At 44.6% G+C, this 25,213-nt stretch overlaps 1 protein-coding gene across 1 annotated transcript in view; it reads right to left on the minus strand.

The window, feature by feature from the left end:
- Positions 1-521: 521 nt before the first annotated feature.
- PDE1A (phosphodiesterase 1A) overlaps positions 522-25,213 on the minus strand; it is a 153,433-nt gene continuing 128,741 nt past the window's right edge. Inside the window, exons 6-15 of the mRNA XM_056861112.1 lie at positions 24,623-24,763; positions 23,226-23,326; positions 21,163-21,288; positions 14,594-14,695; positions 13,138-13,258; positions 10,221-10,302; positions 6,719-6,842; positions 5,210-5,394; positions 3,142-3,438; positions 522-637 (exon numbers count right to left, since the gene is read on the minus strand). Of these exons, the coding sequence (XP_056717090.1) occupies positions 561-637; positions 3,142-3,438; positions 5,210-5,394; positions 6,719-6,842; positions 10,221-10,302; positions 13,138-13,258; positions 14,594-14,695; positions 21,163-21,288; positions 23,226-23,326; positions 24,623-24,763 (1,356 nt within the window). The 3' untranslated portion in view covers positions 522-560. The remainder of the gene's footprint in view (positions 638-3,141; positions 3,439-5,209; positions 5,395-6,718; positions 6,843-10,220; positions 10,303-13,137; positions 13,259-14,593; positions 14,696-21,162; positions 21,289-23,225; positions 23,327-24,622; positions 24,764-25,213) is intronic.

A 25,213-nucleotide genomic window follows, 5' to 3' on the forward strand; every position in this document is an offset into this window, starting at 1 on the left:
AGGAGGTATTCCGGGTTTCACAATCACTTACGTATCCAGATTTCTCTCTTGATAGTTAAAGGCTCACCAGGTTTTGTGAGCAGCGAGAACAAGAAGAAGAAGAAGACTTTCACTACCACTTAAGGAAGAATCAAACCAGCTTACAATCATCTTGTAAGGTGAGGTAGGTGGGGCTGAGAGAGCTATAAGAGCTGTGACTAGCCCCACTTTAAGAGCTGCGACTTGCCCCACAGGGTGTCTGTTGTGGGGAGGAGAAGGGAAGGTGATTGTAAGCCAGTTTGATTCTTTCTTAAGTGGTAGCGAAAGTCAGCTCAAAAAACACCTTTTCTTCTTCTATCCCAAATTGGAACCTAATTTGAGGTGGGGCTTAGGAATCATCTCTTCCTCCTCCTCGCCTCCTGTTTTGTGAATTTGTCAATTCTCAAAGCAAGTCGAGCATATTTAATGGTGTGTTGCTGTTTTTTAAAAGACCTAGGTGGAGGGTCACTGATACACTGCAGAAAAAGAGCACTTTACCTCTCATTTTCAAAATGGCAAGAAACAAGGAAGATGCAGGTCTTCTAGTTGCGTATCATAGCCTGGTTTGGTTCTGATGCTTGTACTGGCTCTTCTGTATTCTTGCAAAGTTTAGGCTCACCTGACAGAAAACACACACAAACATCTGGTAAACGTCACCAAAAGCCTGTGCACATTCCCATAGGACTTCACTTTTAGCTCCCTAAGGGCCAAAGCACTGGTTACGTAACCTGAAGGTTCCTTGTATCTTGCAAGGCATATTTGGGATTTGCAGCAAAGAAGAGAGGATAACCAACATATCCCTGCGTCTGACACTTATTCACCCTTAGGGGACTATGTGAGATAAACTGGGTAAATTATACTGGCATGTATCCTTCCTCCAGTCCAAGGTGCCTTCCTCGAACAGCTTGGCTATTCCACCAATGGAAGCACCACGTCCTTGGATGGAAAGTTCCTCAGGCCCAAGGAAGTCTCCAAACTTAGCCGAGTGGAATGGTAAGATCCGAGCCACCAGCCTTTGGCTCATTTGGCTCAAAAATTACTGGCACCCGTAGTTCATATACTCTGAATTGCCACAATGCAAACTTCTGCTTGTCCCTAGTTGCATGATATTTATAGTACTTGGTTGCCAATCTCCAGGTACTAGCTGGAGATCTCCGGCTATTACAACTGATCTCCAGCCGATAGAGATCAGTTCATCTGGAGAAAATGACCGCTTTGGCAATTGGATTCTATGGCATTGAAGTCCCTCCCCACCTCTGCCCTCCTTAGGTTCCGCCCCAAAAACCTCCCGCCGGTGGCGAAGAGGGACCTGGCAACCCTGACTTACAACGAATGCTTGATAATCTGAATATGCAGAATTGCTATGTATGGCCCCTTCCAACTCTATGATTCTATTATTAGTTTCATCACCTTTAACTCAAGTTGCTTATCACAATATATATTTATGAAGGTGTTTTGGCTATAGCAGCCTGAATAGCCCGGCTTAGCGGGGTTGGCCATAGTCAGTACTTGGATGGAAGACTACCAAGGAAGACCAGGGTTGCTATGCCGAGGAAGGCACAAACAAATCACTTCTGCTTGTCTCTTGCCTGGAACGTCCTGTGGACAGGGTCCCTGTGAGTCAGCTGCGACTCGACGGCATGTTCTTGTTCTTTTTGCGATTCTCTTCTCCCACTCCATACCATCAAAGTAATCTTCAATACTAATGAAATGAAACTTCTATACCTACTTCTTCTATTTGGAATGCATCTCATTATGATGTAAAATTAGAAAAAGGCTTCTGATGATGTTAAGTGCCTACAATTAGTGGGAGGTACAGTAATAACAGGAAGAGAATTACACAGACAGAAAAAGAAATCAGTCATCATTATTTTCTGGGGGGAGCATCCTTAACATTACTTTGCAGCAACACTTACAGCAACTATTTAAAGTGACAACAAAGGCTTCTGTTAAAATATTGGAAGCCAAACTTTCTCATACAGCATGGTGTAGTGGTTAAGAGCAGTGGTTTGGAGCGGTGGAGCCTGATCTGGAGGACTGGGTTTGATTTCCCACTCCTCCACATGAGCGGTGGAGGCTAATCTGGTGGATTTGTTTCCCCGCTCCTACACACGAAGCCAGCTGCTGACCTTGGGCAAGTCACAGCTCTGTTAGAACTCTCTCAGCCCCACCTACCTCGCAGGGTATCTGTTGTGGAGAGGGGAAGGGAAGGTGATTGTAAGCCAGTTTGAGTCTCCCGTAAGTGGTAGAGAAAGTCAGCATATAAAAAACAACTCTTCTTCTAAATGTTTTAAAATGTTTTAAAATCATCCCATACTTAAAAAGCAAAGCTTTTTTCAGTTCCCCCAACAGAGAAATGTCCTTTGGGACATTTCAGCTTGACAAAATGTGCTGATGGGAAGGCTGGCGCCCATTCTCATTGTGCATTGCTGTCCCAATCTGACTTGGACCTGTATGTGCCTGGGAAGCATGGAATCCCAACATATGCGTGATCCAAAGTCCTCATGACATACACAGACACTTTGTGACATGTGAATCAGCCCTGAGAACATAGCCTGAAAGCATTGCATGTCCATCAGAGCTATTTCACCCATCAGAAATTGTTGGAGGGGGGCACATATTTAATTTTTCCATGTGGTGACACATCAGTCTTTGTGCATGCCTATCCCATGGATCTTCCATTAACTGCAGATGTGGCCAATACATCAGTGCTGTCAAGTCACATCCGACATATGGCAACCACACCGTATGGCTTCTATGGATTCTATGACATATGGCTACTCAAGGCAGGTGAGTAGCAGAGGCGGTTTGCTGTTGCCTTCCTCTGCAGAGTTTTCCTTGGCGGTCTCCCATCCAAGACTTATGGATACCCCACCGAGGGGCTTTCAAGGCAAGTGAGAAGCAGAGGTGGTTTGCCATGGCCTTCCTCTGCAGAATTTTCCTTGGCGGTCTCCCATCCAAGTACCAACACCACTTAGCTTCCAAGATCTGATGAGATTGGCCAACACCATGCCTCCTTCCCTCCTGTGATCAGCAGGTCTGACTTAATAGTGATAGAACAAGAGCACGGCATACACCTCCTGAAAAATCCTCGAGGACACATAATTGACAATGGGGTATTACCATTTAGAGGAGCGGTAGCCTGAGTTTCTTGCTGTCCATCGGCCATTCCTTTCATATTTGCAGGAAGTTTAGACACGGTCTCAGAGCCAGGTACATTGATAGGTGAATTGAGAGAGTTCATTTGAAGAACCACGGAGTTGGGGGGCGGGTCTATTGACAACGCTGTGTCGTCGCTTCCCTGCTTATTCTCGTTTGGCGTCCTAGTTGCCACCTCCTCTAATTGCGTGCCTGTGGCAGGTCGGCTTTGGTCTTTAGGCTGGCCTTTGTGCTGCCCGCCAACATTTTGCACAAGTTCTTCTAGGGAAGAGAACAAAACACACACATTAGGTTTGTTTGGTCATGCAGTGGCTTTCCTCTACGGCAGGCCTGCCCAGCTCACCAAGCCAAATACTGCCCACAATTTCCCCAGGGGCTTCATAAATCTCATCTTTTTGCTTTTTGACTGTGTAATGTTTTTACTCTTACTCTGAGACCCCTTATATGTAACACTTGAAGAAGAAGAAGAGTTGGTTTCCTCCATGTTCATGGAGGAGAGGGGTATTCATGGCTACTAGTTAAAATGAAACAAGTCATGATGCACACCTGTTCTCTCCAGGATCAGAGGAGCATGCCTATTATATTAGGTGCTGTGGAACACAGGCAGGGCGGTGCTGCTGCTGTTGTCTTGTTTGGGGACTTCCTAGAGGCACCTGGTTGGCCACTGTGAGAACAAACTGCTGGACTTGATGGGCCTTGGTCTGACCCAGCATGGCTTTTCTTATGTTCTTATACGCCGACTTTCTCTACCTTTTAAGGAGAAACCGGCTTACAATTTCCTTCCCTTCCTCTCCTCACACAGACACCTTGTGAGGTAGGTGGGGCTGAGAGAATTCCATCCAGGATACAACTACCATCCAATCAGTTCCCCATGGGAGGGGGAACTGGCAAAACAATCCCCTCTCCTCCAAATCAAGGCCCCGAACTCCAGACTGGGAAAAAAGACAATCCAATCCAGTACACAGAGTGTGGTCAGATTTCAATAAGTAATTTCAACATCCAGATTTTATCACACAATGGGAGCCATCGGTACGTTCATGCTTTGATATCAAGAGTCTGAGCATTGCTATACTATTTTATTCCTATATCTAATGAGGACTTTGGGGCTGTTTAAAATCTGTTTGGGTTTGGACTATTTATGCTTTTTATTTTAATTGCTTCTGTGTTTTTATAGTATTGAATGATTATGTTGTAAGCCACCCTGAGCCCGGCTTGCTGGGGAGGGTGGGCTATAAACATGATTAATTAATAAATTAAATAAATAAAAGCAGCAGTTGGGTTCACTGGAAAAAGCTTCGGCTTCGTGAAAATGAACACTAATGTAGCAACTCTCACAACAGGGAAGTGAAGGTTGCTCTTTATATAGAACTATAAAGCCCACACTTTGCAAACTGTACCCATTAATCACGTCACTTAAAAGAAAGCTTGGGCGATATTCGAATGCTAGAACTAGCGTTGTTACAGTGCGTAGTCCAAAATTTCAACATGTGGGTATTCAGATTGTGATCCTCCTTCCAATGGCAATCAAAGATGTTGTTAATTGAAATATTCCATATACACAAGAAAGGGCTATGCCTTTTTCAAAAATGGTGATCTTTGCTGCTGACCAGCTTGCTGGAAGCTGACAGCATCCAGGAGCTCCTTCATAGCAGCAGCAGCAGCAGCAGAAGCAGAAGCAGAAGCAGCAGAAGCAGCAGATGCAGAAGAAGAAGAAGCAGCAGAAGCAGCAGCAGAAGAAGCAGAAGCAGAAGAAGAATTGGTTTTTATATGCCGACTTTCTCTACCATTTAAGGAAGAATCAAACCAGCTTACCCGTGTGCACAAGACTCTACTGGGCACACAGGGGGATACCAAAGTCGAAGGGATTGTTCTTCCCTGGTGCACATGACTCATCCTACTTCAAAATTATCACAGGCAATAGTTGCCCATTCCAAGCAAACATAATAAATGTAGATGAAGGCAGATATACAATGGGGGAATCGAACTGCATGGCGATGACGTGCCCAGGTAAATTGGCAAAGTTGAACTATACCTTTTTCGGCTAACTCTTTCCACCTGTCTTTGTTTTCTTGGATGACCTGAACCAAGTTGTCCTTGAAGCTCATTAAATCCACCGTTGCTAACGAGTTTTCTGAGCAAGTCCCACCATAGCACGCGGCGCTTCGAGCCCCGATTCTTTTGTGAGCGTCGCTGCTGCTGACTCCAGTGCTGTTCTCACTAGAGAGGAAGGAGAAATGAACCAGATTGGAAACAGAGTAAGAGGGCTCAGTTGTATGGTGTGCCATGGAAGTTCCTTGCACAGGGATATTTGATAGGACTTTTTCGAGTGAAATGAATGGCACATTATTACTGAAGCAGTAAAATCCCAGGTGCCTCCAGAGAGTATGTGCAGATAGGGTTGCCAGCTCCAGGTTGGGAAACACCTGGAGAAATTCGGAACCTGAAAAGGGTGGGTGGGGTTTGGGGAGGGAAGGGACTTCATTGCCACAGAGTCCAATTGCCAAAGTGGCCATTTTCTCCAGGGGAACTGATCTCTATCAGCTGGAGATCAGTTGTAATAGCGGGAGATCTCCAACTAGTACCTGGAGGTTGGCAACCCTATGTGCTTTCCCATGGGAAAGGCAAACAGACAGAGCCCATAGATATTTTTTCCTGCATCGAACAAGTAAAGAACAGAACACAAACTGGATGAAGAATATCAAGAGTACCCCTGACCTCCTGCTTTCTTCTTCCCCGAGTCAAATAGTAGAACTGCTTCTTCCTTTTTTAAATCTAGGATATGACATCAAAACCTTCAGTGTCCTTGAACTATGAGATGCAGAACTGCAAACCTTTTCTTCAACGACAAATTTCCTTGGCTCGGATGGCATCTCACGAAGGGAGCTTTGACTCTCAAGAGCTCACACCTCCAACATCTAAGGTCCTACTGGACTCAAATCTAGCTCTTCTAGGACAACACATAGGGTTGCCAATCTCCAGGTGGTGGCTGGAGATCTCCCACTATTACAACTGATCTCCAGGAATCAGTTCCCCTGGAGAAAATGGCCTCTTTGGCAATTGGACTCTATGGCACTGAAGTCCCTCTCTTCCCCAAACCCCGCCTTCCTCAGGCTCCACCCCCAAAATCTCCAGGTATTTCCCAACCCGAAGCTGGCAACCCTACCAACAAAGCTACCTTCAGAAACTTCCTCAGATGGCAGTCCTATCATAACTGCGGCTGAAAAACTAACTTCCTCAACATTTTCCTTGGCTAAATAGCCTTCATACTTGAGCTAGGCATTTCCAAGAAACTCTTCTTCCCTGATATTGCCAACAGAAAATTTCAGTTCCAATTTGTTGGAATTTAATTCTCTGTATAAGAAGTTGTTTCTGTCCTGTATAATAGACGTCTGCAATACAGTTGTTAAAAATCGCCATTAGGTGGCGATATCCTATTAGCTATTTTTCAGTGTTCAATAAATTGAAAACCTTAAGAGCGAAAGTTATATTGTGGCTAAATAAAAAAAAAGCATTTATTGGATAATGTTTAAAAAAATCATACCTGGGTGTTGTCACAAAAGGAGGGCTTTCCAATTTTGAAGCTTCCTCTATAAGAGGAAAAACAATTTTCTCCATGGAGTCAGTAAGGAGAGAAAATGTTGGCTTCACTATGAAATCAATGAAACCTGTAGGAGAAGAATAAAAGAATGTGTTGAGTTTCCCCTTTCTTTGGCCTGTCGGTAAGTAAGTAACAGCAGAATCTAAGTGGGTTTTGGAACACCCAGTACTCTAGCATTATTGAAGGTAAAAGGGAATTATGCCACTTCGGAAACCTCTGGAAGCTCCACATTAGCACTCTGAACTTTCTAAAGAAAAAGAGGCACTCATAAGTATAGTGAGTAACTACTTATTTCTTCAGCATGAGGTGACTTTTACCAGCTGAGTGTTAAAGAACAATTGAATATCCGTCCTTTTGTCTAATAGCCAAGGGCCAGTCACCACAAAACAGGTCCCAAAAGTCCACTCAAACAGGCCAGTTCCAAAAACCATTCTGGGTTCTGCAAACCCAGGGGAACCCTTCCATTTGTACAAATATTCTCAAAAAGTTTTAAAATCCCCAAAGTTGACAGTGAAATCTGGAAAAAAGACAACAACAAAACACAGTTTGGACAGATACTGCCAAAGCCACCCAAAATGGTTCCTGGCATATTGGAAGTAGACAAGGATGAGGTGTAGGTGAGGGGAATGGAATGGAATGGAATGGCAGGCCAGTAGGGTTCTAGGTCCCTCTTTGCCACCGGCGAGAGGTTTTTGGAGCTGATCCTGAGGTTTGGAGAGGGGAGGGACTTCAATGCCATAGAGTCCAATTGCCCAAGTGGCCATTTTCTCCAGGTGAACTGATCTCTATTGGCTGGGGAACAGTTGTAATAGCAGGAGGTCTCCAGTTAGTACCTGGAGGTTGGCAACTCTATAAATAAAGCTCAGTCCTGGCCTTGATACTGCTGGCGTATTAATTCTGGCTTTCCCTTTTCCTGTTACATGACTCTTATGTCACATGAGTTCCTGTCATGTTCTTAAAATCCACTGGGGCCCATGCTCCGTGGGTTCCAGGTCTGGAAAGGCTGCCTTAGAGGGAGGGTAAGATAAAAATGTGGTAGCAGATGTAAACTATGGGTGGAAAAAGTCTTCTACATCCAAATAATCACATGAACACATGAAGCTGCCTTATACTGAACCAGACCCTTGGTCCATCGAAGTCAGTATTGTTTACTCAGAGCAGAAACGGCTCTCCAGGGTCTCAGGCAGAGGTCTTTTATATCACCTACTTGCCGGGTCCCTTTAACTGGAGATGCCGGAGATTGAACCTGGGACCTTCTGAGCAGAAGAGATCTTTCCATGCTGCTGCCTGTGAGGATGTCTGAATCAGGACCATTTTGTGACTGAGTTGATATTCCAAATTATTGTTTATTATTCCGAACAAGTATAAGTTCACAATGTGTTAGCGGTGTTCTGTCAAATCAGTGAATGGAAACAAGCAATATCCCTGGGAGAACTGAATTCAACCCTCAGTTCTGAGATGTCAGTACTGAACAATGTCTTTTTTAAACAAAATGCTCCTCAAGGCAAGAAATTGCACAGAGAACAAAGCATTATTCCCTGCGGGGAACTGAACAGGCAAAAAAATTCGATAGGAGATGGAACGGCAGCAGATGTCGCATCTTCTCTACATGTTAGATAAATGCACCGATCACAAAAGCAAACTGGAGCTTGTTATCTTATTGAAAATGGTTATGATCAGAGGGAGAGACTCTTCCACTTGAGCCTCCCCTATCATTTGTTAGCTAGGCAGGGGACACTGGGGCTGTAGGGGGGACCTTGGGAAAACTCTCTCTGTGGGGAGGCCGGGTCTCGCAGTGACTCAGGAGCCAGGGAAGAATGTCCTGCAATGTGCAGAGGGTTGAACTGGAGGACCCGTGAGGTCCCTTCCAGCTCTATATTTCCACTTTCTATATTTGACGGCACGAGAGAGCTACATCTGAGAATGTGCTCAGTGCATTGCTGAATCAGCAAAGCCAGCTCTCACGTACAGGGGATCGAGTCAGTGCCAAAGGTGTTGCAGATGACTCGTTTGCAGGAACCACCGCTCACATGAGCACACTGCTCGCATGAGCAAACTAATGCTGGTGGAAAGAATTTGGGAAAGATTGCAGCCACTCTTCAGTCTCCAGGAAAACCTTGACACCTCTGGCTTAATCATATAGCTGTTTGGCACTGGGAGGAGATGACAGCAGAACCATAAGTAACCCTCAATCAGTATGTGGCGGGTAGGGTTGCCAGGTCACTTAGGCTGGCGGGCAATTGCCTGCCAAACCATTGCCCAGCTCAGAAGTGGGGATTGCTTGTGTGCGCAGCCGCACCATCGTGACTGCGTCACTTCCGGTTTACACCAGAAAGTGGCGCATCACAACGGGCCTTTAACCATTCAAACTCCCAGAGAGGTAAAGGAAGTCACCTGAGGCAGCTCAGCCTCTGTCCTGGAAGCTGCCTTCCAAGCTGAGTAGGCCGAGCTGTCTCAAGGGCCAGTGGTGCAGCCCGACTGTAACCAAGGGTTGCCAACCTCCAGGTGGTGGCTGGAGATCTCCTGCTATTGCAACTGATCTCCAGGTGACACAGATCAGCTCCCCTGGAGAAAATGGCCGCTTTGGCAGTTGGACTGTGTGACACTGTACCCCATTGAAGCCCCCCTCCCCAAACCCCGCCCTCCTCAGACTCCACCCCCAAATTGTCCAGGTATTTCCTAACCTGGAGTTGGCAGCCCTACTACACTTCCCCTGCATCTCCACACCAAGCAAGGGGAGTGCAGTAGCTTTACAGACCACCATCTTCTTCCTTGCTGGCTGGCCAGACAGCACAGGTGGCCCCAAGCATAAGCAACCTGCAGCAGGTGAGTTTCTGACTCCAGAGCCAGGAGTAGGGTTGCCAACCTCCAGGTACTAGCTGGAGATCTCCTCCTATTACAATTGATCTCCAGGTGACAGAGATCAGTTCACCTGGATAAAATGGCCGCTTTGGCAACTAGACTCTATGGCATTGGTCCCTCCCCTCCCCAAACCCCGCCCTCCTGAGGCTCCGCCCCAAAAACCTCCCACCGGTGACGAAGAGGGACCTGGCAACCCCGCCCAGGAGACTGGCGACAGATCTCTTGATGTGGTGGTTGTTGTTATTGTTATCGCTGTTACCCAGAAAAGCCAAGCACTATATTAAAATTATATTTAAATATACAAACATAATTTTTTGTAATTATTGTTCTCACCCCCTTCTTTTCTAAAACCAGTGAGACTAGCCTACATTTCTCCTCAGGGAGTGGGGCTTTTAAAGAGTAAAGGCCCCAGTCTTCCCAGAAGCCTTAACTGGGTGAATTCAGTTGGTTGATGAAGCAAGACGTTCTTCAGGCTTAAAAACCTGGGTATTCCTATTTGACGAAGTTCCCACCATCGTTGCTTTGACCAGAACAGATTTTAAAAGACACACGCACAGACAGACAGACACACTCTGAGCATTACCTATTTGGGACTGAGCCACCATGGTAGATTTACGATCACAGAGGGGAGAAAATGGCAGCCCCAGTTCAGCCTCTTTGTCTCCCTGGGGAGAAAAAGCATTGAAACAGTAAATCTAAATGCACAGCTGAAAGCAAGTCACCGAATGCACCAAAACATACCTCCAACTGTTTAACAAAACCAGCTTGCAGGCAATATTGTTCCAGAAGGAGAACGAACACACACACAAAAGAATCCCATGCATATGCAAACAGTGTTTCCCCACTGGTTATAACAGAAAAGGGAAACACTTTGTACCCAGTTTGTAACAGAAATGCCATGAATGTGTGGGGTTTGAATGATAACCTAAACCTATTAATTTTTTTGTCACTAGGTTATGTCGCTGTGGTTAAACAAAATAATCACTCCCAACATTAAGATGCCAATCCAAGTGAGCAATGCGCACCAGCAAAAATGGATGCTGGCTGGGAGGGAATTTGCATCTAGCTCTTCGATATATGCAGGGAGATACATTCATAGAGGAGGTGTCTGAAAATGCGGGCAAAACGTGGGGAAAAGCAGGAGGAGAGCGAGGTGACCTCTGATGGTGGGAAACAGCCTGGATAATCAGCACAAAGACCCAAAATCGTCTGAGGGGTGACGGCGAGTGAAACAGCCAAGCATAAAAGACCGTAGACAGCTGTAGATGAATGTGTGGAGGAGGCTGGGCCAGTGAGCAAGAACACATTGTTATGAGGTTTGCTGTCTTCATAGCATAAGTGGGACCACTGCTATGGCTCACCTGCCAGAGAATAATTGGTATTCAGAGACTTGACAAAAGAGTATTAATCATGGTTGCAGATTGGTGATATTTTACTTAGTGCCTTAAGAAATCTCTCCTTTACCTTTGGCTCAGAGCTTGTGGGAGGGACACAGAAGCAGTTGGAAAATAGTCAGAAAGCAGTGACTAAAGAGTCCTGAGTTGAGTTTAGTCCTGGCGGCAACCTGGAGGGAAGGGCTAGGGAATTTCCAGAAACTTTGGGAATCTTATCTCCTTGGAAATCTGGCGCAGGACCACCAGTTCTGATGGCTGCTGCAGGAGTATTTACTTTCCCTATAGTCTGCTTGTAAATTTACAAAGATGTCATAAAGCCACCCAAATTTGCCAGTGAGTTTCTCATCTAAAAGAAACAAAACCCTGTAGCAATACACAAGAACATAACAGGTGCCCTGCTGGGTAAGTCCGGTGGTCCATCGATCCAAGCAGCCTATTTCACACAGCGGTCAATCAGTTGCCTTGGCAGAGAAGAAGAAGAGTTGGTTTTTATATGCTGACTTCCTCTACCTTTTAAGGAGAATCAAACCGTCTTGCAATCTCCTTCCCTTCCCCTCCCCACAACAGACACCTTATGAGGTAGGTGGGTCTGAGAGAGTTCTGAGAGAACTGTGACTAGCCCAAGGTCACCCTGCTGGCTTCACATGTAGGAGTGGGGAAACTGACCCGGTTCACCAGATTAGAGTCCGCCGTTCATGTGGAGGAGTGGGGAATCAAACCCGGATCTACAGATAAGAGTCCACCTCTCCTAACCACTACACCACGCTGCCTAAGGCCTTCCTTGGTGTTGCCTCCTAGCACAGGTATCAATGACTTTTCACTACCTGATGAAGTGGACAGGCTTAACTATGTAAATGTTTATTATGACCTAGTCAGATAAGTGCTTGTAGAAGTTTTCTGCCCAAATAAGAAGAGGTTAGACCAAATAACAGCAAGAATAGTAAGCAAGAAATGGCTATTTCCCTTTTTTTGTCATTTAAGGAGATGCACTTAATCATACTTACATTTTTTAAAATAAGCTTTTTTATTTTTAGGCTTTTAAGCTCCACTGAAATCGACAGAGTTCCTGTAACATGTTCTTGGGCTCTAGGTACAAAAATATTCTATTCACAAATACCAAGGAAAACACTAAACACCAGCATTTCATAGCTGTTTCTTCTTTATCAGTTCAAAATACAACACCAGGTACAGCTGGTGACATATTTCCGCCTGCTATTAGCAAGTTTAATTATAGCTGAAATGCTTCACAAAAGAGCCATATTAAATCTAAATCTAATTAGGTAGTCAAAAATGTAGAATACTGAAGTATGATTCAACCAAAGTTACATTGAAGTCCCCTATGTGTGTATGTGTATGTTCTGTCAAGCTGCTTCTGACTTATGGTGACCCTATGAATTAATGACCTCCAAAACATCCTATCACTGACAGGCTTGCTCTGGTCTTGCAAACTGAAGGCCGTGGCTTCCTCTGTTGAGTCAAATACTTAACTGCATGTCTCCTCCCAAATCAGAAAACACGAGCAAAATGCACGGAAACTCGAGGGGAGAGAGAGGCGACTACTGACGGTCGGAAAATGCATACATAATCAAGGCAAAGCCCTGAAGTAGTCAGCGGGGTGACCCTGAAGGGGGAAAAAGGTAAAGGTCCCCTATGCAAGCACCGGGTCATTCCTGACCCATGGGGTGACGTCACATCCCAACGTTTACTAGGCAGACTTTCTTTATGGGGTGGTTTGCCAGTGCCTTCCCCAGTCGTCTTCCCTTTACCCCCAGCAAGCTGGGGACTCATTTTACCGACCTCGGAAGGATGGAAGGCTGAGTCAACCTTGAGCCGGCTACCTGAAACCGACTTCCATCGGGATCTAACTCAGGTCGTGAGCAGAGCTTGGACTGCAGTACTGCAGCTTACCACTCTGTGGAAAAAGCCATGCATAAATGGCCAATATTACAGGTTGGGATTGGTGGAGCATTATGGTTGTATGCCAGGCCCAGATAAATGATGCTTGGGCCGTGATCCTAAGAAATGGATCCAGGAACCCATCAGCAGGGTGAGTTATGGAAAGCCTAGAACTAGCAACATTTACAAATGCATTTTGAAAAATGGCACCTGTCGAAAAAACTCTTCCATCAGTGCCATGGTCCACCGGTGGTGCAGTTCCCAGGACTTTGCAGGATGGCTTATGTCAGCAGCATGCAGAACCAGAGACATGGCTTTGGCTTTGTCTATCCTGTCAATGCAAAGACATTCCCTCATTATCTCACAACAACAGCATGCATTGCCCCAAGGCAGGGACTCAATTTAACTATACAACCTGATAGCGCTGATTATTCTAGGATTAAAAGCAGGGTTTGGGAGGAGACCGGTTCCCTTCAGCTGGGAGATGGTTTTTCTTTTCTGTCTAGCCCTCTCCTTGTTTGTTTGTGTTTCTCTTGGCTAGATGGGTGGGAGGAAGCAGGGCGGCCGGGGCTACAGACCCTCGGAGAACCTGACTGTCAGACAGGGACCTCTACCAGAGGGTCAGATTAAAAGCTTTTTTCTAAGAGGGGGAAATTAGGAGGGTGGCTTGCTTCTGCACCAGAAGGGAGATGAAGGTGGGCAGAAAGTGAGAGGGGGAGAGAAAGAGCATGGGAAGGGGAAGGCTGTGGCTGGGTAGGGGCTGTGGCTCAGTGGCAGAGCATCTGCTTGGCATGCAGAAGGTCCCAGGTTCAATCCCTGGCATCTCCAGTTCAAGGGACTAGGCAAGGAGGTGATGTGAAAGACCTCCGCCTGAGACCCTGGAGAGCCGCTGCTGGTCTGAGTAGACAATATTGATTTTTTTTTTTGTAACAAGAAATCTGGTTTATTAGCCACCACCTGCTTTACTGACAGCATCACACTTTGCAAGCAAAGTATTGTAGGAAACAAATCTGCCACTACAGCCGGGGAAAGTGGGGGAAGGATCTCCAGAGTGAATTAGCAGCCCCTTCCATCTCTATCAACAACTGGCAGGCGCTTGAAAAACAATCAGCTTTATTAAGCATAGTATTTATTATACAATTAATAACTTGGAAGCAGCAGTCAACTACACTGAGAACGGGAAGCCCAGCAGCCTCCTCTGTTCATTCCAGTGGGGCTATGCAGAAGCCCTGCGTAAAGTTCCATCGAACCAAAAAACAACTGGGCAGCAGCCATGCTTATACAAGCATGACAATACTGATTTTGATGGACCCAGGGTCTGATTCAGTATAAGGCAGCTTCATGTGTTCAAAGTAAAGTAAGAAAATCACGGGGTGGGGGGGAGAGACGTCAGAAGGAGTGAGGGAAGGGAGGGACGGTATTTATTTGCATGCGTTGTTGTTGACTTGTCTCTAAGTTAGAGCAGGGGATTCAGTAGGGCTTTGAAAATGTGTTGTATTTTATTGTTATAAATGTTTTAATGAGATATATGTATATGCGACTGGTTTTTTTTATTGCTGTTACCAACCCTAAGCCTGGCCTTGGCTGATGAGGGCGGGCTAGAAATTTTAAAATAAAAATAACCCCCTGGCCCAACAAGAGGCAAAAGCGAGAGGAAACAACTTACCCCTCCGTCTGCTGCAGAGTGTGCCTCATGGTTTTGATTTGCTGGAAATGACCTGACATGTCTGTAGACAAGACCATCTCAATGACTAGGCTGCGCAGTTCCCTGAAGGCAATCACAATTACTAGTTTACAAATGCATTTATGTTGCAATGAGACGTTTGATTACAAAGCCTGGATTAATTTACCCGTCCGTGCCAAGTGAACATTTTATATAGATAAAAAAATTAAAAAGCACTTAAAATCGTTATTAACAGCAAACCTCCACCCCTCGTGATTGTCGACTGCAGATGCGCATTTTAAAAGCCAACCCTGCCATTACCGTTTCACCCCCGCTGTATTGTTATTCCTCTTTACTGAATGATAAACTATCATTACGAGCGCTTCAGACACTTGGGGTGGGATGCTTGGCTTTATTTTCCTCGCCATGGCGTTCCGCAGAATGATGTGAGGGCATGAGTCTGCCTCAGGCATTGCCCTTACTTCCCTGGGAAACAGCGACAGAAGAGACGAAGTGGATCGAAATACCCATGTAGAGGGTGGAGAATTCCTTGTCAAATAGAACCCTTAAGGCAGCGTTCCTCAAAGAGTACATCAGGCCTTCCTAAAAAGATGAGTAGCCAGGGAGACAGCCAGTTTGATAATCCAAGAGTGTTGGGAATTAGTCTGCGAGTTTTGTCTCTGCCAGGATCACAATAGGGTTAAATGTTTGGGTTTCGTTTACATTGTCTCAGGAAGATGATGTTAGCCACTTGGCCAAGGTTAATTGGTCAGATCAAAAACCATTAGTCATGTGATGCTCTGGCGCACTCCTAGAAATTAAAAAAAACCTGCTTCTTTTGTTAAGAAGAGCCCCACTTCACTTCCTCTCTTCGATTTATAAGCCCAAACAGGAAACAAGAGCAGAGAACGGTAGCCATATTCTTTACTGTGTTTTAAGCCTTGGAGACTGCTAGCCATGTGCTGGCAAGAGTTTAGGAAAGCAGTTGTAGTTAAGAGTTGTGATTTTACATCCCAGTTTTACCCCTCCTTTTGAGATAGCAAACTTCTATATTTTGTGAAAGAAAGCAACGTGTCTTGCATTTTGTGTGTGTGTTTAATCGATGATCCACACGATCACGATTTATCGCAATCAGTCTCAACAAAGAGTCACCAGATGGCACTTCCAATATTCACCTGTTAAGACACGATTCTGAAAGCACCTCTCTGTGTGTGTAAAGTGCCGTCAAGTCGCAGCCGATTTATGGCGACCCCTTATGGGGTTTTCAAGGCAAGAGACTAACAGAGGTGGTTTGCCAGTGCCTTCCTCTGCACATCAACCCTGGACTTCCTTGGTGGTCTCCCATCCAAATACTAACCAGGGCTGACCCTGCTTAGCTTCTGAGATCTGACGAAATCAGGCTAGCCTGAGCCATCCAGGTCAGGGCGAAAGCACATCTACCACGTAGTAAAAACACATATTACTACATCCACTCAACGAAGCATTCGTCAAGGATACCGAACTTTTGTGAGAGTGGATCAAAGAATAAGTGCATACTTTGTGTGCAAAACAACTTCTGAATGCTAATCGTATGCGGGGGAGGCTGTACTCATGCACTTGGGGAGACTGTTCCACAGTGTAGGGGCTGCAAAGAGGAGTATCTGCATAGAAGCTGTGGCTGTTTGGATGGTTGTACACAAGAGGATAGTGAGGAGCAGCTGATGCAGTGAATGGAGCACCTTCTCACCATATGTGGGACCAATGCAGCTCTGGAGCACAGGAGACCCTCGCCATTTGTGGGGGGATCTGTTCCCAGGATCACCACAAATGGTGAAATCCATGAATACTGGGATGCTGCTGCCTCCCAGTAGCAGAACAACCAAATTTAGTGATGCAATGAATATGAAGAAGAAAAAGAGATGGTTTTCATATGAAAAACAACCAAATTTAGTGATGCAATGAATATGAAGAAGAAGAGCGGGTTTTTATATGCCGACTTTCTCTACCACTTAAGGGAGAATCAAACCGGCTTACAATCACCTTCCCTTCCCCTCCTCACAACAGACACCCTGTGAGGTAGGTGGGGCTGAGAGAGATGTAAGAGAGTGGTGACTAGCCCAAGGTCACCCAGCTGGCTTTATGTGTGGGAGTGGGGAAACAAATCCAGTTCACCAGATTAGCGTCCAACACTCATGTGGAGGAGTGGGGAATCAAACCCGGTTCTCCAGATTAGAGTCCACCGCTCCAAACCTCCGCTCTTAACCACTACACCATGCTGGCTGATGGAGTAGCAAGAGTTACCGTAAGTTGGAGGCCACATCATGTGTTTGGACTGTTGACTGCCCATGAGTAACACTGTGAATTATGAATCTGAGAATGGCAAGAGCCTATTATAAATTCAGTACACAAATAATCTTGTCAACTTTCCCTTTACTAATCTACAACATGCTCATGACTCTCAGGCATAAATCTACCTCCTACTTTACTTTTTATCTCTTTTGGTCTGGTTGGCTGAAGGTGTGAGTCAACACTGCAGAAAAACCATCCCTTGGCTATGCCTTCGTGACTCAGAAAAGTTTGGACCTAGTTTGCTGCTGAGATATAATCTTGTGACTATTACTGCATTTTTAAAAATCCCTTTCTGGAATATGGAGGTCACACAGACTATCACAGCAATCCTAAACAGGTCTACTTTTTATATCTATGGGGCTTGCTCCCAAGAAAATGTTCTTAGGATTGCAGCCTACTGCTACTAATATGCAGAGTGATTCTAGTCTAAACCCATGGCAATGAATCAGTTTAACCTGGAGCAACTCTGCACAGGATTATACTGCTATTAACCTGGTTAAAAATATCCTAAACAGCCGTTCTATGAACCCCTCTTTTGAAAAGGTGATGTCTCTCTAGCTTAAGACCATGTATAAAATCTGAAGGTAAAACAACTCAGCTTGATTTTTCCATTCTGATTTCAAGTAGGTATAACTCTGGGGTTGCAACTGACATTACCAAGTGGGCCTATTATTTGTGTTGAAATGACAATGTGCAGCCATAGTAACTGGTGGTGAGTAAAATTCTTGACTTGCCTGAGCTAACTGCAGGCAAGCAATTAACTTTGGTTCCTCCTGTACATTTATATGAAACAATGTCCTTCAACCCAAACAACATCATTACTGCAACAATGGGCCAAATAGGTTTGAAATAACGAGATCTATCATTTTCTGCATAAAGAAATACTGTCATGGAAGCTTTGACATCCCTGGAGATCAAGCGTGGTGTAGTGGTTAAAAGCGGTGGTTTGGAGCAGTGGACTCTGTTCTGGAAAACCGGGTTTGATTCCCCACTCCTCCACATGAAGCCAGCTGGGTGACCTTGGGCTAGTCAAACTCTCTCAGCCCCACCTACCTCACAGGGTGTCTGTTGTGGGGAGGGGAAGGAAAGGTGATTATAAGCCGGTCTGATTCTTCCTTAAGTGGTAGAAAAAGTCAGCATATAAAACACTAACTCTTCTTCTTCTTCTTCTTCTTCTTCTTCCATAAAAATAATTTTGTAAGGGCATTTATTTGTTCATAGTTTAATTATTTTTAACCAAGCTGGCAATGAGATACAGATATGAGACACTCCAGTCTCTTTATACAGATCCACAGGAATTGGATAATATTGCCATGTTCCCTTATTACTCTTCAGTCACTCATAAAGGACCGTCAGTCACTGAGAGAAAGCACTTCTAAAACTATGTGAAGGGCAGGCAGAGGGATGGCCCTAATGCCATGTTGGGGGAACTTTTTATCCTGCATAAAGTTTGCTCTCTCACTCAAACACTATCGCTAGGGTTGACAGGTCCCTCTTTGCCACTGGCAGGAGGTTTTTGGGATGGAGCCTGAGGAGGGTGGGGTCTGGGGAGGGGAGGGACTTCAACGCCATAGAGTCCAATTGCCAAAGCGGCCATTTTCTCCAGGTGAACTGATTTCTATCAGCTGTAGATTAATTGTAGTAGCAGATCTCCAGCTAGTACCTCACTATAGCTGTCTTGTAACACTAAGCACAACAGTTCATTCCAGTCTCTCATATGAAGTTATATCATCTGCCCTCTCAGTATACCAATCACAAAGAACTTTCATGATGGGTAGCCGTGTTAGACTGTCAATAGTACTAGAAAAGAGCAGGAGTCCAGTAGCACCTTAAAGACTAACAAAATTTCTGGCAGGCTATGAGCTTTCGTGAGCTACAGATTACTTCTTCAGATACCGCTTCTTCAACAAGTTCATGCCCTGCCAGAAATTGTGTTAGGCTTTAAGGTGCTACTGGACTCTTGCTCCTTTCTACAAAGAACTTTGCAGTGGATCTTCTGGATGAACCCTTACAGCTTCTATTTCATCAGTTCGGTTGCCGTAAGAGGTCAGACTACGATTTGTCTTGGTGTTGAGAAGACTATTCGCCTTATTCCTATCTCCCTTGCCACTGTTGTTTCTAATGCTTTCTGTTATTTATTCTGAGAGTTTATCCCCTGCCTTTCTATCATGCATCTAATAACAATGGGTGACCTTCCTGTGCAAATCTAAAAGTCCGCAAAGGGGGCTAGGGTATATCTTTCTGCAAAACTGGGGCAACCCCTAGTTTTTTAAAAAATATAAAAAATTATAAACAGAAATATTTCAAAATTAGGGGGTTAACCCTCCCTTTAAAAGTAATGTGACATCTGTGCAGGTGCAAAATTTCAAAAACAAAAACAAAGCTAAAACATGGCTGACATCTTGAATTGCCTAGCAAATAAACAAACAAACAAACAAATAAATAAATAAATAAATGCTTTGCAAGAATGTAAAAAATTGGCAGAAGAAGAAGAGTTGGTTTTTACACCCCGATTTTCTCTTCTTTTTTAAGGAGTCTCAAAGCGGCTTACAATTGCCTTCCCTTCCTCTCCCCACAACAGACACCCTGTGAGGTAGGTGGGGCTGATAGAGTTCTGAGAGAACTGTGACTGGCCCAAGGTCTCCCAGAAGGCTTCATGTGGAGGAGTGGGGAAACCAACCCTGTTCACCAGATTAGAGTCCCCCGCTCATGTGGAGGAGTCGGGAATCAAACCCGGTTCTCTGGATTAGAGTCCACTGCTCTTAACCACTACACCACGCTGGAGAAGCGGATGGAATTTTCCATCCCTCACAACTACTCCTAAGTTGTCATCTTGTTGGAAATAATACTCAAGGTGGCTTACGTAATCAAGAAATTACAACAAAGAAGTACTAGAAAAAACTCTAGAAACATATTACCGGAAACAAAATGCTACAAGAATAACTAAACTTAACCTCAAACACCACAATAACCAGCAAAAGTTAAAACTGATAGAAAAAATACATCAGAGACAATAAAGGCAGTCAACAAAATGACAAATTGGCTGTAAGATAAAGCCAGCCTAGCAATACAGAATAAAATTCATGAACATCAAGAGGTGTCTGGTTAACCTGAACAATACATTATTTCCAGGATCAGTGGAGCATGCCTATTATAGTAGGTGAATTGGAACACAGGCAGGACAATGCTGCTGCATTTGTCTTGTTTGTGGGCGTCCTAGAAGCAACTGGTTGGCCAATGTGTGAATGGACTGCTGGACTTGATGGACCTTGGTCTGATCCAGCATGGTCTTTCTTATGTTCTTATTTTCCAATACCAACCCTTGGGGCTGAACACTACTACAGCTGCCCTACATAAGAGGCTTTTTCCAACTGGTGATTTACTGTGCTTGACTCTAAACTTTAGCACAGCTCATCAAGAGAATTCTATGGGGGGGGGGCTACATAAAGAGTTTCTATGACAGCAGTGGATGCCTTCAGGAAATTGTATTGCAACTTGCTATGTTGAAGATATGGAAGAACCATCTGGTAAGCCACTCTAAATATTACATTTGGACTTCGAGAGATCATCTAGCAGAAGCTACCAGGTAATACCAGACAGCTGCCAGAGCCCAAATAATGCCTTGCTTGTAGGCTTCCCAGGGGCTGGCCATTGCTGAGATCAGAATACTGACCCAAATGGCCTGTTCTATTCTGCAATAGTACCACTGGAACCTATTATGATTCAAATGTGGCTTGCATGTGTCAAAGAACCACCCCTGATCAACAACCATAGCCAGAACTTTCATAGCATCTAGCATTCAGTGAAAGTAGTCCCAATGTTAACCTTCAGATCATTAAGTGATGAATAATAGCTAGCCACGTGTGACTCAACCCTTAATTTAGAGAATCGTTGTGAATGAAACAGTTCATATGCTATGGCTGGTTTTCCATAATGTCAAATTATTCCTGAATTAAGCTCTTAAATACTAATGGGAAATGTATGATTAAGAGCTTCACAGTATGGTCACTTCCACCAAACCATTCCTTGTTGGCTGTCTCCCAGGTCACCCAGTTAATACTCTTATTGAAGGGCAACACTCACTTGGGACAGACCTTTGCGATACAGAAAACCCATACTGGATGAGGTTGTCACATGGTACCTTGGAGACATGGTAAATAGCTAATGGGGCATGGTTTTGTGACTGCTGAGACAACATGAATCAGGCTTCTGATGAGTATCCTTAATATATTTTCAAGTCTTACCGCCATTCATCTTTGGTTAAGTTTACCAGGATGTTCATTTCTTCTTCTTGCATTATTCTGTAAGCAGCACTCACATGATGGTTTTCAAGAACCGAGCGATCATTGTACAAAATGGCAACATCCGACCTAGATGTAGAGAATGAAATTATGTGAGAGTTGATTGCTTCATTATGGGTTTATCTTTCTGTTAGGTTAATAAAAGGATTTATATCTGGCTGAGTCCAAATGCTGAGAACAGCATTTTGCCATCTTATAAAAAGTCTGCCCTCTCAGAGCACTGCTACACGACAGTTGGGGTAGTGCCATGCAACAATAGATAAACCGTGAAGCAGCATATAAGTTAGACTGCAAATGCCAAAGAGGCAACTTTGCTCATCTCCAATTTATGTTAATGTATATCACTTTGAAAAAAATGTAAGCTATAGTCCAGAGGACAATATTATAGGATAATCTGCTTGCGTGTCAGCAGAAAGATTTATAATACAATATCATTTAAGAACAGAAGGGTGGGAAATATTTCCCTGAGTAAAGTCTTTTTGGCATTTTGTTTTAGTAGCAAATTCTGAATGGGATGAGATGACTTTTTCTTCCATTTTTCACAGCACTTAGGATCAAAACAGAAAAGTGGTTTAAATTGGGAATTGCTGGACTGAATAGTAAATGTTATTATTAGCTGACATCTGTAAATGTTAGTTTGGGAAAAGGCTGACGGGGTCACCATAGGATCAGATACAACATTAGATAAATAAATCAACACGCATATTCTGAGCATTTATCTTCTGAATAGTGAAACCACTGAGCTCTCTTTTCTTCATCAAATGACAGTAACAGAAACAAAACTTTATTAAGAGTGTATTCTCATTACAAAGTGTCTTTATGCCCTTGGAGGGATTGCACCTCTTCAACCCACCGAGCGCTAGCAGCCCCCAGAATAAAAGCCATTCACGAAAAAGCAGGATATTTAGTTATCTGGCTTTTGGGGGTTTTGCAAATTCGGCTTTGCCATCCTCCCCCGTTTTAGAGACTCAGTAAACTTAAACCCGAAATTTACCAAAAAGGCTCTTTTCGGTATGTTTTTGGTTCGGGTTTATTGATATGCACAGCCCTAGACCCAGCCTTGGATCTGCTGGATCGTTTCTGAGGGCAGAAGGATTTTTACCCACGGAGCACAACTTTCTCAGTGGCTTTCTCCCACTGCAGCCCGAAATGCGACTTTCAGGAAACAAGTAGGGCTGTCAACTCAGGGTTGGGAAATTCTTGGGGATTTGGGGGTGAAGCCTGGGAAGGTGGATTTTGGGGAAGGGAGAGACTTCAGCAGGGTATAAAGCCAAAGAGTCCATGCTCCAAAGCAGCCATTTTCTCCAGCATATGTGGTCTGGAGATCAGTTGTCATTCCAGGAGATCTCAGGCCACACCTGAAGACTGACAACCCTAGGGATAGTGAGAGACAGGAAGTAAGAACGAGCAAAAATACTTCCAGTGGATCCAAACCGCATTCCTTCATCCTAAACTAGTGATTTTTGTCTGCTTTTTGTCTCCAGAAGATTCCATTTTATTTCCACCATGTCACTAAGCAACAACTTCTGGAAGGCTCTCCCAATCCTCGTCTGCAAAGAGAGCAGAGACTCCAAGGTTCCAGCTGCTGCCAGAGAGGGAGAAATCCAGGATCCTCAAAGCGGACATAAGCTGAATCCACTCATCATTTAATATCTCAGTACAGTTTATAGTACTACCCAGTGACCCTTCACCTCCTGAATTGTCTTCCTTACACAGGAAAATAGAGTTGTGAATGATTACTATCGTGCAATGACAGCATGATATCCAGCAGGGAATGGCTAGGGTGGCCAGCTCTGGGTTTGAAAATACCTGGAGACTTTGGGGGTGGAGCCTGAGGAGGGCAGGGTTTGGGGAGGGGAGGGACTTCAATGCCATAGAGTCCACCTTCCTAAGTGGCCATTTTCTCCAGCTGAACTAATTTCTGTGCCCTGTAGATCAGATGTAATAGCCGGAGATCTCCAGCCACCACCTGGAGGTCGGCAACCCTATTTCTGCAGTAGGCTTACCTGGTCTGAATGTGGAAATTGTTCGTCGTCCCATTGTGCTCGTAGTCATGGACTGCAGCTGCAAAAATCATTGCTAGTATTTCCAGTTCAGTGAGCCAGTGCTAGCCAACAAAAACAAGAGTCCATGATAGGCAAATAGCTCCACTCCAGGTAAACTTTATGCCAATAAAACGTAAAACGTGCCTTACCTTGTTTCTAATGTAGGACATTATGTAGTTTGGGCCCTTCATGCTAATGATTTAAAAGACTGACATCAGTCTGGGCTGGCCACCGAAAACGGCAAAGTATAGGGAGGCCTTGTCTCATTCCCCACTGCTGCCATCATAAGAACATAAGAAAGGCCATGCTGGATGAGACTAAGGTCCATCAAGCCCAGTAGTCTGTTCACACAGTGGCCGACCACATCCTCTAGGAAGCCCCCAAATAAAATGACTGTAGCAGCATTGTCAAGCCTGTGTTCCACCTAATATAACAGGCATGCTCCTCTGATACTGGAGAGAATAGGTGTGCATCATGACTAGGAGCCATTTTGACTAGTAGCCATGGTTAGCCCTCTCCTCCATGAACACGTCCACTCCCCTCTTAAAGCCTTCCAACTTGGCATCCATCACCACATCCTGGGTCAGGGAGTTCCACAATTTAACTATGCGTTGTGTGAAGAAATACTTCCTTTTATCTGTTTTATCTGCCCTTCCAGCTCTCTCTTCCTGGACCTGCAAGGAGCAGGATGCATCTATAGGTCTCTTCTGTAGAAGCCGTGCTCTTTTACTTCCGCACATGTGCTACCAGATTCGCTGGTCACTTGTAATAGGGAATAGCACTCTTTAGATTAGGTGTCTTTCTCTCTCCTTTCGACTCCAACACTGATGTGAATTGCCCACCATTTCAAACCACCTGGCAACCCAGAAAATTATTCATGCAACGCATAATTAAATTGTGGAACTCCCTGCCCCAGGATGTGGTGATGGCTACCAACCATGGCTACTAGTTAAAATGGATGCTAGTCATGATGCACACCTATTCTCTCCAGGATCAGAGGAGCATGAGAAATATATTAGGTTCTGTAGAACACAGGCAGGATGGTGCTGCTGTAGTTGTCTTGTTTGTGGGCTTCCTAGAGGCACCTGGTTGGCCACTGTGTGAACAGATTGCTGGACTTGATGGGCCTTGGTCTGATCCAACACGGCTTTTCTTATGTTCTTATGTTCTAACCCTACCCCCACCCCAGCCTGGGGCCTATGACAGCTGCCCCAGATGCCTGTGGCTAAAATTTCCCCTAACGGTAATGGAGTGTGACCTTTGCCTTTCTAGGAACAGGTTTAGGTTATTTACCTAGTCAACTTTTAGGGGCATACTCTGTGCATGCATCAAGAACATATGGCCTTGACATTTCTTACCATGATACCAGTCAGAAGCATGATGCAATGCACCGTGTGTGTGACATCCGCTGCGTGGATTAAGTTGTGGTAAGGGTTTTTGTATTTGCTGTAGCCTATTTCCAGAGCCTCCCCAAACGAAATAAGACTGGGAACAGGGATCTGAAAAAGACAAAATTTGTAAAAACAAATTAACGAGAAAATTCGCATTGCAATTACGAGGTTTGTCAGACAACACGCCCTGCTAATTGTGCCATTTCAGTGTCCAAATGTCACTAGAACGATGCAATAAAGAGAAATAAACAAAAATTCCTGCACCTGCTGGGATAAAATATAGGATCATTTCAGGGCACATTCAGACAACAACTTTTCATTCATACGAGTAAATTAGAGTTATGGTTTCTCAAGAATGGAGGTGTGTTTATCAGACACGGATGCACAAATACATCATGTACTCATTGAATTTTTTTATTAGCTTAGCATGTTGTGAGTGATTCCACCCCAGTCACCCTGACCCTTCCCTTCCTTCCCTTATGGCATTCTATTGCTTTATGGATTTTTCTCCCCAACAGGCTCTGATAGTCTAAGTGAACCAGGCTGGAAGAAAAATGC

This window comes from Euleptes europaea, chromosome 15, assembly GCF_029931775.1.
Source record: "Euleptes europaea isolate rEulEur1 chromosome 15, rEulEur1.hap1, whole genome shotgun sequence".
Classification (NCBI taxonomy): domain Eukaryota; kingdom Metazoa; phylum Chordata; class Lepidosauria; order Squamata; family Sphaerodactylidae; genus Euleptes; species Euleptes europaea.